General features: G+C 50.5%; 1 protein-coding gene across 2 annotated transcripts in view; it reads right to left on the bottom strand.

Annotated features, from left to right (window-relative positions):
- The window catches only part of NOS2 (nitric oxide synthase 2), a 37,106-nt gene that overhangs the window by 13,744 nt on the left and 9,842 nt on the right, over positions 1-13,520 (bottom strand). For both annotated transcript variants that reach the window (XM_019731396.2, XM_019731397.2), the window contains 11 exons: positions 13,342-13,467; positions 12,154-12,302; positions 8,548-8,710; positions 7,648-7,739; positions 6,561-6,702; positions 6,328-6,467; positions 4,741-4,915; positions 4,546-4,647; positions 1,437-1,631; positions 558-640; positions 42-186 (listed from right to left, as the gene is read on the bottom strand). In XM_019731396.2, coding sequence (XP_019586955.2) covers positions 42-186; positions 558-640; positions 1,437-1,631; positions 4,546-4,647; positions 4,741-4,915; positions 6,328-6,467; positions 6,561-6,702; positions 7,648-7,739; positions 8,548-8,710; positions 12,154-12,302; positions 13,342-13,467 — 1,512 coding nt within the window. The remainder of the gene's footprint in view (positions 1-41; positions 187-557; positions 641-1,436; positions 1,632-4,545; positions 4,648-4,740; positions 4,916-6,327; positions 6,468-6,560; positions 6,703-7,647; positions 7,740-8,547; positions 8,711-12,153; positions 12,303-13,341; positions 13,468-13,520) is intronic.

Genomic DNA, 13,520 nt, shown 5'->3' with positions numbered 1-13,520 from the left:
ACAGGAAGAGAAAATGGCACATGTCCAGCTGGGTCGGCTACCTTGGGGTTGAAGGCACAGCTGAACAAGGCCCCGAGGTCCCGTGCCAGCATTTCTGATTTTCCCGTCTCTGTCGCAAAGAGGATTGTGGCTCTAGCTCGGATCGCCATGGTCTTGCGCATCAGCATAGAGGCGAAAAGCACGGCTCTGTGGGGACAAACGGACAGTGTGTGCTGACTCGGCCTTCCAAGGAAGATGGCGCCCAGGAGCATGGGAAGGGGACAGGGTTCAAAGCGGAGCAGGTTGAGGGGAAAAACCCCACGTTTCTCACCCGCTATCAACCCTGTCTCACTGTGCATCTCCTTCCTTCTCAACCCACTACTCAGCCCCTTTGGGAAAACGGAGGAGACAGGAGGGTGGAACAATGGTGGCAGGTAACCCTTGGGATTGATTGACGTGCAGACCTCCGGGAGCCAAACTGCATTAGGATGACCTTTTCTCTTGGTTCCCTGCCCTTCAAGGCCTCGAGGGCAGGCTGACTAGAAGGAAAGGACGTCAACAGTGGCCGCCCCACTTACTTAACCAAGACTTGGAATCGAATCTCTCTTCTCCGGGGTCTCCGCTTCTCATCCTGCCAGACGTGGGTTTTCCAGGCCTCTACCTTCAGAAAAGAGAGCAACGTGAGAGGAAGGTGGGCCCGGGCTCAGCTTGGGCTCAGCGATGCTGGGGAGACAGACGACCCTCATGGCCTTCATGAGTTGGGGGGCGAGCAGGCCCTGTCCTCATCCCCCCACCTCACTAATAGTCCCACAGGGCAGGCCTGTGTCTATCTGTGTTCCATGTACCACGCGGTCAGTTGATTTTATTCTCATTAGTGTCCCCCTGGAAGGAAGAGACCCCGCTTCTCTTTTGATTTTAGTTTCTTATCACTGGGAAGACTATACAATGTACAGTCCAAACTGGGACACCTTTGAGAGGAACAGGAGGTGCTATGACAACAGGTACAAACTGTCCTGGGCAACAAGGTACCCTACTTACCACCTTTAGAGTAAGGAAGCTCTTATCAAATCTAACCAAGCTCTTCATCATGATGCTATAGGACTGTTTATGCCTCCCCCCCCCCCCCCCGTGGAGGCATGTGCAATGGTGGTCACCAGGAGCTTAAACCCTGACAGAGTAACGGGCCACTAAAGGTACAATCAAAGCGATTTCCTTCAGGGCCAGGCTCTGTGGAAATGAACAAAAGCTGCTCAGTAACTTTGAGTGAAGCCTGGAAAGCATTAAATATGCCTCCGTGTCTCTGCCCCTCCTCCACATCCTGCACAAGTGACGCACGTGCATGCACACAGGTACACAGATGCACACACATGCAAGCACACGCACACAGGCGCAGACACACATACCCTCGCCACCCCTGAGCTTCCAAGACAGAGAGGAGAGGGAGGCACTGCCCTTACCTGGTAGTAGTAGAAAGGGGACAGAACATAGTTCAACATCTCCTGGTGGAACACGGAGGTGATGCTTCCAGAAATGGGGGGGACCAGCCAAACCCAGTCAGCCGGGCAGCCCCCTCGGGACCGATACTCATTCTGCATGTACTTCATGAAGGACTCTGCAGCGGAGTGGTGATCCATGATGGTCACGTTTTGCTTCTAAATCAGGAGGCGAGAAGGGGAGTTGAGGCAAGGCACAGGGGACTAAGGAGACTGGTCTGTTGGCTGCAGGCTCCCATATAAACTATCTAGGAAAGACCAGACATCTATAAAATGAGACAGCAGTTTCTCCTGGCCCACTCCTTGCTGATGAAATAAATACCCAATAGAAAGCACTTTCAGAACCTCTGAAGGAGACAAAAACATCATCATTGCCATGGTCAGCCACGGTCACCTGGTGGCCTTCTGTTGGCTTCCTGGGGGCAGCGTCTGGCTTCTCAGGCCATGCCCACAAGTCTCCCCAAACTCCTGACAAATGGCTCTCTCTGGATGCTGATATAGCAAACCATAGTGCCTATTTGCCGGTAGAGAGTTCCAGGTGTCAGTTCCCCAAGGATGTGGCTCTTGGCCAAGAAGGAACTAGTCCCCTCCGAAGAGGACTGAAGCATTGGGGGAACGTTCTGTATGGAAACACAATGTCCTACATCCTCAAATTGGAAGCTGTGGGGTCTGAGCCTTCCCAGAATGACCCAACAAGGGCAGCCACACCCTTCAATGTCAGGGGAACCTCATTCAGTCAGGAAACGTTTGTTTAATGTAGTGGTTCAAACCTTGGCTTCTTATTGGCCATGTAACCTTGAGCAATTAGTTCCTGAACCTCAGTAAGCCTCAGTTTTCTCATCTGTAAAGTGGACATGATAACAGTTTCTACATGAAGTTGTTGAAAGGATATAATCAGTTTTTAATACAAGTAAAGTATAGGACATGCTCAATAAATGTTAGCTGTTATTATTTCTGTTTGCCAGGCATTGTGTAAGGCATGGGCATTATAGAGGTGAGTGACATGGCCCCTTCTCTGCATCTGATTACATTCTAATTAAGGAGGCAGATGAAAGTCACTTGTTCCACATGCACTGATAGAAGCTACGATGGAGGTGGGTGCAGGTGCTGACAGAGGGCAGAGGAGAAGACTTAGTACAGAAAGAAGCCTGGAGGAGAGCTGGGGAATTTCACAGACAGCTTCTAAGAGGAGGTGAGTCTTGAGATATGGGTACAGGTTAGGCCGGGGACGGGCATTCCTGGAGGAGGACACAGCGTGACTCAAGGCCAGGAGGCAGGAAAGGAACCAACTTATGGAGGGCCCAGTAGACACAGCCACACCTTCTAAAATTCACTCGTATATACATCTAGCAACTCCTGGGTGCCAGACCAGTTTTAAGCTCAGGAGCTAATGATGATCGCTGTGATAATGATGGTAACATGACAATAATAATAATAACAAAACTATGCTTCCTGAGTGTTCACTATCAGCCAGGCAGTGCAGCAAAATGTTTTGCACATATTTTCATTTAATTCTTACAGTAACCTAATGAGGGAGGTCTGACAATTAAGTTCACGAACTTGTTGCAATTATGTTGCTAACCTCTTTTTAGTATCAGGGGATTATTCATTATGAATTTGTGCCAACTGGACAAACAGTTAATCAAGTTTATTATTTGGAAGTGTTGAAAAGGCTGCGTGAGAAAGTTAAATGACCTGAACTTTTCACCAACAATTCATGGCTCTTGCATCACGGCAATGCACCAGCTAACATGGCACTGTCTGTGAGGGAGTTTTTAGCCAGTCAACAAATAACTGTATTGGAACACCCTCCCTACTCACCTGATCTGGCCCCCGATGACTTCTTTCTTTACCCAAAGATAAAAGAAATATTGAAAGGAAGACATTTTGATGACATGCAGGACATCAAGAGTAATAAGACAACAGCTCTGATGGCCATTCCAGAAAAAGTTTCAAAATTGCTTTGCAGGGTGGATTAGGCACTGGTGTTGGTGCACAGCTTCCCAAGGGGAGCACTTCGCAGGTGACCATAGTGATGTTCAGCAATGACATAGGTAGCACTTTTTCTAGGGTAAGTTCGTGAACTTAATTATCAGACCTCATACTATTATCATCTCTGTTTTACAGATGAGGAAACAAGGTCAAGTCTTTTGAAGTTCAACCTGAAGGACAGCAATGAGGAAGTCCTGGAGACTCTCAAGCAGTAGAAGAACATGATCAGCAATGGTCAGGGGACAGCTGAGGACAAGCAGATTTTCTGTATCCTGCCAACATCAGGGCTGATGCTGGGAGCTCCCAGGAGCCAGGATGTGTGGTCCACGACCGGCATGGCCTTCCGGAGCTGGGCCAGCCCCAAGGGGCGCTTCCTGTCCCGTCTCAGAGCCACCCCCCCCCAATCAAGCACAAGCTTGACCTGCCTCTGGGGTGAGCAGCCCTGAGGAACAATGTCTGATTGTAAATATTTACTGGGTGATTGTTTAATGTCAGCTCACTACACTCCACAAGGACAGAGTTGTTGTCTATTTTGTTCTCCACTCATCTCCTTGGTCCAGCCTAGTGCCTGAAAAATGCTCAATAAACCTTTGCTGAATGAATGAATGATCCTCTACCAGTCGTCTGGCCTCCAGGACATCGGCCAACTTTGTGGAGATGGTCCCAGTTTCTAACGTAGGTGTCTCCACACATCCCGTGCCTCCTTCCCAAAAAGAAGGGGTGCGTTTCTACAAATAAGAGCAGTAGATGGACCAGAGGGACCTACTGTGTGTGAGGCCCAGGGGGAAGCAAGAGAACCAGTGCTCATGTGGATGTGGATTCTTGTTCATTTATTCAATACATATGTTTTTTTTAGCATCTACCATATGCCAGACTCTCTTCTAGACTCTAGAGGTGGAGCAGTGAACAAGAGACACAAGGCCCCAGCACCTAGCACAGTGCCTGGCACAAACTGGGTGTTCAATCCTTGTGTGATGCATGAGGACAATGCGATAAGGGGAAAATCAAGTGTGACATGAGTGGCCGGACCGTATGACCTTCTAATGAGAAAGTCTTGGGACTCACCGAACGCTCGACGTACCTGGAAACTGTGGAGCACAGCCACATTGATCTCAATGACAGCCTGGTCTTTCCAGAGTGAGGCCAACTTGTGCGTATCCAGGCCCATTCTCCTGCCCACTTCCTGCAGAGGCAGAAAAATGGGGGTGAATCGGTCCTTGGGATTCCACCCACAGGCCCACACCTCCAGCCGGCCCAGCTGGACAGTCCTCGTTACCTCCATGATGTTGTAGCGCTGGACGTCACAGAAGTCTCGGACCCCGATCTCTGTGCCCATGTACCAGCCATTGAAGGGGCACCCTGGGAACTCGAGGCCGCCCACCTCGAGCAACATGTTCGACACGGCAGGTAGGGCGTACCACTTCAGCTCCAGCTCCCGGAACCACTCGTACCTGGCAGGGAGGTAGAGCCAGTGGCAATTGGGGTCTTCACGTCTGTCCCCCCTCACTCCCCCTAAAACAGCTACAGAAAAAGATTGAACCAAGAGAACTCCTTTTCAAGTGACCTCTAAGTTCATCCCACCTGGAGAGGTGAATTGGATGCATTAGGTATCAGTCAGTAATTATGCACGATTCACTCATCCTTTCACGCAAACATGTATTAAGCATCGAGTACACGATAAGCCTTGCTGAGAACCCAACATAACATAGTGGTTGAGCTCTCCTGTCACAAAGCCTGAGCTCAAGTTCGGCCTTACTGCTTACCAGCTGTGTGACCTTGGGATGTTATTTAGCCTCTCGTAGCCTCAGTATCCCCACCAACAACATAGAGATAATAGCATCAAATTTGTGGGATTTGTATATCCTTTTACTCCAGAAATATTTATAATTGAGCACCTACTACCGTGTTTCCCCCCAAAATAAGACCAGGTCTTATATTAATTTTTGCTCCAAAAGACGCGTTAGGGCTTATGTTCAGGGCATGTCATCCTGAAAAATCATGTTAGGGCTTATTTTCTGGTTAGGTCTTATTTTTGGGGAAACACGGTAGGTGACAGGCACCCTGCTAGGTGTTGGGGATGAACAAGAAAGGCAAGATCCCTCTTCTCAAGGCACTTACAGTCTACAGTGTAAACTCTAGATTATAAACAGGTAAACAATAAATAGGAAGGTAAAAACAAGGTGATGTGTTAGACAGAGGGTGAAGGTGTCTCAAGATTGAGTGTTCAGGAGAGGCTTCTCAGAGGGGGTGGCATTCAGGAACGCTTCACTGACAAGAAGAAATGGACTCTGAAGGAAGAGTGAGGGAACAACACATGCAAAGGCCCTGGGGTGGTATATTCAAGGGACAAAAGTTTAGTATATTCAAGGGACAAAAAGAAGAGCCCAGCCCATGCTTGCAGCACAGTAAGTCATGATACACGGAGGTATTTTTATAATTATGAGAGACGGCCTGGGGCAAGGGCTGAACCAGAGGAGCCAGAAGTCACTGTAGCCCTGTGCTTTCACCACAGTCAGGAGAGGGACAGCTAAGAAGGCAAACGGGGCCTGGGCTGCTTAGTGAGAGAATCTCAGAGCCTTTCAAGGGTTCCTCTCCTGAGGTCACTGCTTCCCAAGCTCCTAGGGCACCATCTAAGCCTCTGCCTCCCCCTCACCATCAATATATTCTCATACGTCTGAGGCCCGAGACACAAGTGCAGAGTTGCTGTACAAGGCAGGCCTTGAAAGCCAGCCCTTTGAGTATGACCTGCGGCTGGCTGGGCTTTAGGGGAGGTGCAGGGAGGGGCCTGAGGACAGAGGTCTCCCTTAGGAAAGGAGGGGTCACGCATGTTAACTCACAGCCCTAGCACCCGCAGCATGCTTACTTGGGATGTTCCATGGTCACCTCGAGCACAAGGTCAGGTGGGATTTCGAAAAGCTCAGGGTCGTGGCCATCAGCCTGCAGGACCAGAGGCATCACATCGAAGCGTCCGTACTTGGGCTTCCAGCCCAGGTCAATGCACAGCTGGGGGCAAGACAGGCCCAGTGAGGCTTTTGACCCAGGTACCTTGACCCCTCTGGGCTCCACTCTGTCACCCACTGAGGCTGGATCGGGTACCTGGGTGAACTCCACACAGGCAGGGTCCCCTCTGATGGAGCCGTCAGGCATCTGGTAGCCGGCATACCGGATAAGCTGAGAGTTCCAGACCCGGAAGTCATGCTTCCCATCACTCCGCTGGGGGAACACAGTGATGGCCGACCTTCCCCAAGAATAGGACAGTGCTGTTTACCACCTGGCTTGGTCGGGGGCTCCCAGCCATCCTCCACTGATCCCCCTCCCACTCCTGTCTTCCCAATCCTCAGCCCTCTGCACCCAAGCTAATTGAACTCAAATCTTGTAGGTCCCCAACACGCCAAGCTCTCACTGGCCTCTGTGTCACCAGGCCCACTTCCTGACAGACCCTCTCCCTCCTTCTTCTCCCTCCAGCTCCAACCCTTCCTTCAAGACCAGCACAGGGACCAGCCCCTTCAGGTAGCCCTCCCCATCCCTTGGGCAGGGTTAGCTGCCCCACCCCCTTTCTTTGCTGCATCTTTCTCTCCCTGCAGTTGAGCTAGTTGGGTACTGCCTACTGCAAGGCATAGGTTCACAGGAGGCTGGAGTGGCATCTTAGAGTCTCGGTCACCTCTGCTTCCCTGCCACCCCACCCCCATGCCTCGCCCTTTGTTGGGTCCCTATTGGGTGGGCACTGAGTGTCTGCTGAACAGAAGAATGGATAAATGATCACATGAGCTGTTCAGTCTTACGGAATCAGCCTTGATCTCTTCGGTTCGGGGCAGGGGAAGGTAAGGCAGGAGATGGGTACTGACGAGCAGTGATGCTCCCACAAGAAAAATAACACACTGGAGCCATTTACTGCAAAACTAACCTCTCAGCCCTTCTAAAAAGTGGGGAGCCCTAACCTTGCTTCTTCAAGATTCCCCCCATCCACTGCACATGGTTCCCAGTCCGAAGGAAACAGGCTACTAAGGGACGCGAAGCTTACGGAGGCTCTGCTCACTCTCCCTAAAGAAGCCTGAGTCTCTCTTCTCTTTCTCCCTGGTTTCTCTTGGAGCCAGAGATGCTGCCCCTAAACCCATCTGTATCTTTTGGCTAAGACACGGGAGGAGAATGGGTCCCACCACAGCCTTGGGAAAGGTTCCCCCACCTGATGTTTCCGTTGTTGGTGGCATAACGCAGGTGTCTACAGATATGCTCGAACATCTCCTGGGCAGTGGAACAGCTCCGGGCATCGAAGACCTGCACACAGCACCCCCCCCAGACCACACCCATCAAGGACTGGGAGGGCACAGGGCTTGGGCTGATCAGAAGCTAAGTCACGAGGGACCAAGGGTGTGGCCCAGGTGCCCACCACCCAAACACCAAGCAGAGAATTGCATTCTCCTCTCTGCATGACATCTCCCACCTCATGGCTGCCCCGTCTATTCTTTCCCCTGCTCTCCTAAGGGAGCTCAGGAAACACCCCTTGGAAGAACCTATCAAAACCCAAATCCTAAGAAAACCTGACTTTCAAGTATCATGAATCAGGAAAACCACTGCCGCAGCCTCATTTCTTTACAACATTCACACCAGGCCTCCAACACATTTTATTAGAGCCAGTCAGTTTTACTGGCGTTTCTCATCAATTTTTCTGCCCAAATGCCTTCGATATTATCCAGCAATAAATGATGCCCCACTGTAAAGATGGCCTCCGAGGCTACGATGAAAGAAAATGTCTTCTAGGAGCCAAGAATTCAAACAGTCTAGGTTTGAATTCGCGGCACCAGGGTTTCAACAATAACAATAATTTGGTTTGATGTTGGCATTTAGTCTCCCAAATTTAACACACGAGAGAAAGATCAGCTAGAAAGGCTGGTGCTGAAATCGCATGCTAGACTTCTCACAGGGCCCCCATCTCATGTTCGGGAATGTGAAGAGAGAACCCAAGGCCCTGGCTTCAGTCTGGGGAGCCTTGGGCACAGTTCTGCTCGGCTGTTCGGGGCCATCTGCTCAGGGCCTGCCCGCCCCACCCCAGCTTCCTCTTCCATGTGGGGCTAAGGAAATCCACCTGTAGGTTGGACCACTGGATCCTCCCAATGCAGCGGGGGGCGTTGCGCCAGGCCTGTTTGGTGGCGAAGATGAGCTCATCTCCCGTCAGCTGGTAGGTTCCTGTTGTTTCTATCTCCTTTGTTACCGCTTCCACCCTGGCCAGATGTTCCTCTATTTTTGCCCTGGGGGACAGGAAGACATCAGGAAGATCAACAATGAGATGGCTTTACATGGGGATTAATTCAATCCACAGAAGCAGGAAATGAACTAGGACACCAGGCGGGCAAGATGTCTCTCATGGAGACTGTCCCCTCCAGGACGGCTTCATGGGTGTGTGTCCCAGGCCCCGAGCTTAGAAGGGCCGCATACTTGATTTCATGGTCTGCTGTCACCATCTTGATTTGTCATCACTTTTGAACAGGGAACCCATGTTTTTGTTTTTACACTGGGTCCTGCACATTACGTAGCTGGACCCAATCCCTTCAGCACCCTTGTTCTTTCTAGGCAGTTTTTCTCTAATCATGTCCAGCTTAGCTTGGCGAGCAGGGAGTGCAATCCTCAAGACCCAGAGGAACACCCATCACACCACTGCCACGGCCTGCCTCCCGGCCAGGGGAGCGGCCATCCCCCTCCCATGGTTAAGATATGAGCCAATCCCTCCGCCAGCCGCTCCTGTGTACAGAGTACTCGCTGGGAGCCAGGTACTGGGTGAAGCCCATTCACAGTCAGGGTCTCACTGAGTCTGGGAGGGAGGCGCTTTTGTGTCCATTTTATAGTCCAATGTCACAAGGGCCTAGGAGGTTAAGTACCCACATAGAACATAAGTGTGATAAAGAGCAAAGTCATGACTCAGACTTAGGTTGCCCGATGCCAAATACAGGCTCTTACCCTTCCACCTTCCACCTGCCACCCTCCGGGGAATTGCAAGCCCAGAAATGCTGAGGACCTGCCCACGCTTTCCTGGACAGGGCTGCGTAGGGACTGGGTCTCAGGACTCAGCCTGCAAGGCCCCAGGGCCCGCTCAGGGAGGAGCCCTCCCCAACACAGCCCCACATCACAGGCCCCCTGCAGCGTGGTTTTTCTCAACTTCTGCACTACTCCGTCGGCGATCCCATATGAGACTTCTACACTGGCTTCTCCTCTCCTCTCCCAGACTTCAAAAATATCCCCCAGGGAGGGAGGGATTCAGTCAGAAAGGCTTTCACACACACACACCACACACACACACACACACACACACACACACACACACACACACACACAGCAACCTTGAGATTTCCAGTCAGCACCAAAGATGTTTAAGATGGCAATAAACAAAAATATTTAAGGAATGAACTCCTGATTAAGGAGAGTGGACAACTGAGAACAAAATGGCCTTTCTGAGGATGAAGAGTGTCTCAACAACTCTTCCTTGATTAAAGAAAAAAGCTCAAAGACAAAACACTTGGCGCTATTTATCTTCAAGGATACTCCTGGCTTCAGGACCTGCTGGGTGAAGGTTGAGGTTGCCCCACCACAGGAAGCCCTAACCGCCCCCCCCCCCCCGCCCCCAAAGCTTCTAGCAACACTCCCTGCTGTATCCAAGCATGAAAACAGTCACGATCCCCAGGACACTGATGCCTTGAGCGTACCTGGTAGTGTTACCAGGTGACTACATAAAAAGGGATTCTTTTTTTACATTTTCACCCAATTCCTTTAGAGTTTTATATTTTACCACGGTTTTCATATAGTCACATTTCTGAGGCACTAAAAATGCTATGAAACCTATTCGTTCTGGAGAAAAAAAAAAGACAGTGGCTTTTGGCTCCCGCAAATGGGATTTGAACAGAACATTGAGCAAGTTATAATTTCTCACTATACCATCCTTCCTTCATGAAAGACGGAACCCACCCAGCGGTCCCTGCCTTTGGCTGCTCCTGTAATTGTGGGGATGGACTCTCCCATCTTGGGGGTCCCAGGTATGGGCTTGTGACTGTGATAAATGGAACTTGCCTCAATGAGAAGCAAATGGGTTTGAACAGCCACCGAGAGCAGCCTTGGAGCCTCCCCGGGCTCCTACCCACCCAGCTGCCTTCCAAACACCAGTGGGACCTCTGGGGTCCAGCATGGAGTCGGAATCTTCACGATCAAAGAGCTGGACGCTAGAACATTGAGGTTAAAAGCAGGGGCTCCAGCGCCAAACTGCCTGGGTTCAAATTCCAGGTCTGGAACATCAGAACGTGTGACTGTGAGCAAGTTCTATCTCCTTCATGCATTCAGTTTGCTTGTCTGTAAAATGGGGGAACAATAATGGAACCAATCTCACAGAGTGGTGGTGAGCATTCCTTACAAGGTACTTACACAAGGCCCAGAACATACTTCGTGCTCAGTAAACGTTAGCATCGATATAGTGGCCCAATGAAGCCCATCGAGAAAATTCCTGGACCCTGAAAGGCTCATTAGTCAACAAGTAAGCTGACCGCCCAAGGACCTTGAACTTCCCAGTCACAAAGCATTTCTGTAGAGGTTCTAGTTGCACAGCACACATGCCAGGCAATCCCCTGCTGTGACCAGGGTTCTCAATCCGACTGTACGTTAGGATTAAAGAACATGAGTGTCTGCTGCCTCCCCTTCCTGAGACCCTGACGCCCTTGGCCCAGGGCATCCTGGCATTAATATCTTGCCAGGTCCTCAGGCGACTCTCTAGTGCAGCCGTGCTTGAGAATCACTGGCCCTGGAAGATAAGGGCCTCTTCCAAAGACTCAAGGTCCCTCTCAGCTCAGACATTGTAGGGTCACAGGAGAGGGAATGTGGTATCACCAGGAACCACTCTTTCCACCATGGGGGGTCCCAGATGCACTTCTGTGGCTCTCTTCATGCGGTGAAGTGCCACGTGGGGCCACACTCCCTCCCCAGCCCACAAATCAGCAAATCCATGCCCTTGGCCATTCTGTCTTACAATCCCTTTGTGCATTTTTATTTTAAAATTTTAAAGGGGCCTAAATTTAAAGTCATATATTTTATGATACCCAGGAATAGAGAACCCAACACAGTTCAGTGCAAAGAGAAATTCCAGCTCTGGAACAACCTGCCTTCTCCACGTCTGGTGGCCTGAATTCTAGTTGGGACGGGGTGACCTCAGGTATGTCCCTGGGCTTCCCTGTTCACATCTATCGGAGGAGGGCTTGGGTAGGTGGTCTCAAAGGTACTACCTGTCACAAACATTTCATAATAAAAAATGGTGTACATCAAGGTGACTTTGTGGCAGGATACTGATCTAAACTTATTTAATCCTCACAACAATCTTATGAACCAGGTTGTATCATCACCACCGCCCCCTCCCTTTTACAGTTGAGGTATAGAGAGGGTAAACAGATTTCCCAAGGATCAGGACTGGTTACTGGGGAAGCCAGGATTCAAACTCAGTTACACTCCCGACCCACACTTTTAATCACTATTGCCCTGCCTCTTTGTCTTAGGATTATGAAAACCTAGTCCTGGGTCTTTTTCCTTGAAGAACTATGCTTTAGCCCTGGATCCACTGCAAACCTGGGAAGGAAAAAGTCTGGGGTCAGAGGGAAATGGCCGGAGACAGGAGAGCTCCCAGGAAGGGGAGGCAGCGGATCCTGCAAGAAGCCAGCCTTACTCTTTGAAGGAGTTGTAATACTGGTTGACAAATTCGATAGCTTGAGGTAGAAGCTCGTCTGGGGGAGTAGGCTTATCCCTGGGTCCTCTGGTCAAACTTTTGGGGTTCATGATGGCTCCCAGGCAACACTTGGATTTGCAAGCGAGATCCTGGAAAGAGAGGTGGGTGGTGAGGCGGGCTGCATGGCCCCGCAGACAGCTGTTGATGCCACCCTCTTCCAGGGCTGGCTCTCCTGGCCACCTTCCTTCCACTCTGGCTGTTCCAGCTCCCTGCCAGTCCTCTCCACCCCTGTGACACCTCATCCTGAGGGTATACCAGGCTTTCTCCTCACCCAGATCTCCTTTCCTCTACTGGCTGCACCCCAGTGGGTGTGAGCTGTGGTTGCTCCCCACCGCCCAGGCTCACTCTCTGGTCCTATTCCCAGCTGGCCCCAGACCCAGAGCAAAGTCAACAACAGCTCAATCCCTGGAAACAGCTCAACTACCTTCTCATTTAAAGAGGCTGACGTGGCTCCTGGGAACACACTATTGGTGTTCAGCCAAAATTAATTCCAGTGAGAAGGTGCAGATCCCAAAGTCAGAGGATGGTGCAGAAAAAGTACTGGAAGGAGGTAGACCCACACGTTAACTGTGGTCGTTTCTGGAAACTGTGGGAAATCATTCTGCTTTCATGGTCTTGAAATTTTCCATTCTTTCCCACTGAGATGCATCAGCTAGAGTGCATTCTCAAGTTAGAATGAGAAACTTAGAAGGTAGGAAGGAGCCTTAAAGGACACTTCGTCCAACTACTCATTGGATGCTTGAACCCCTCTCCAACCTCCCTATCCAAAAGCACTTGAATCCTTCTAGTGACAGAGAGCTCACTACTACCTGTTGATCTAGTTCAGTTCAGTTCTGCCTGATACTATGCTGAAATCTGTCTCTCTAGGAAAGAATGGATTTGTTCCTGTAACTGTTTAGCTTACCTCTGGATTATCCCTTATCCATAAGGGGGGTTCACAAGGGGTTGGCATCATGTATTTCCTGCTGTTATTTATGAGGAACACAAGTCTCTGTGCCCAGCACCCTTTCCCCAAGCTGATGACTAATTGCTTTGCCCAGGGGGATAGCTACGCGATCCGCTAAGGACCCTGATGGCTTCACTGGCTTGGGACAAAGGTGGTTCTCCACGAAGCCCCAGACTTCTCACCCCTTTGGCCTTGTGGTGAAGTGTGTCTTGGAAAGTCATCCCATTGCCCCAGTTTTTGATCCTCACATGCCGTGGACAGGTCGATGGGGGAGGAGCATCCAACTTAATCAAGGGGTCTGGAGACTTCTAAGAGGGGAAAAAAAACAGGGATTTCCAAATGCCTCCAACCCAAGGACCCT

Source organism: Rhinolophus sinicus, linkage group LG15, assembly GCF_036562045.2.
Source record: "Rhinolophus sinicus isolate RSC01 linkage group LG15, ASM3656204v1, whole genome shotgun sequence".
Taxonomy (NCBI): domain Eukaryota; kingdom Metazoa; phylum Chordata; class Mammalia; order Chiroptera; family Rhinolophidae; genus Rhinolophus; species Rhinolophus sinicus.
The sequence above is the reverse complement of the archived record's forward strand: the minus strand, read 5'-3'. Positions and strand labels throughout refer to the sequence as shown.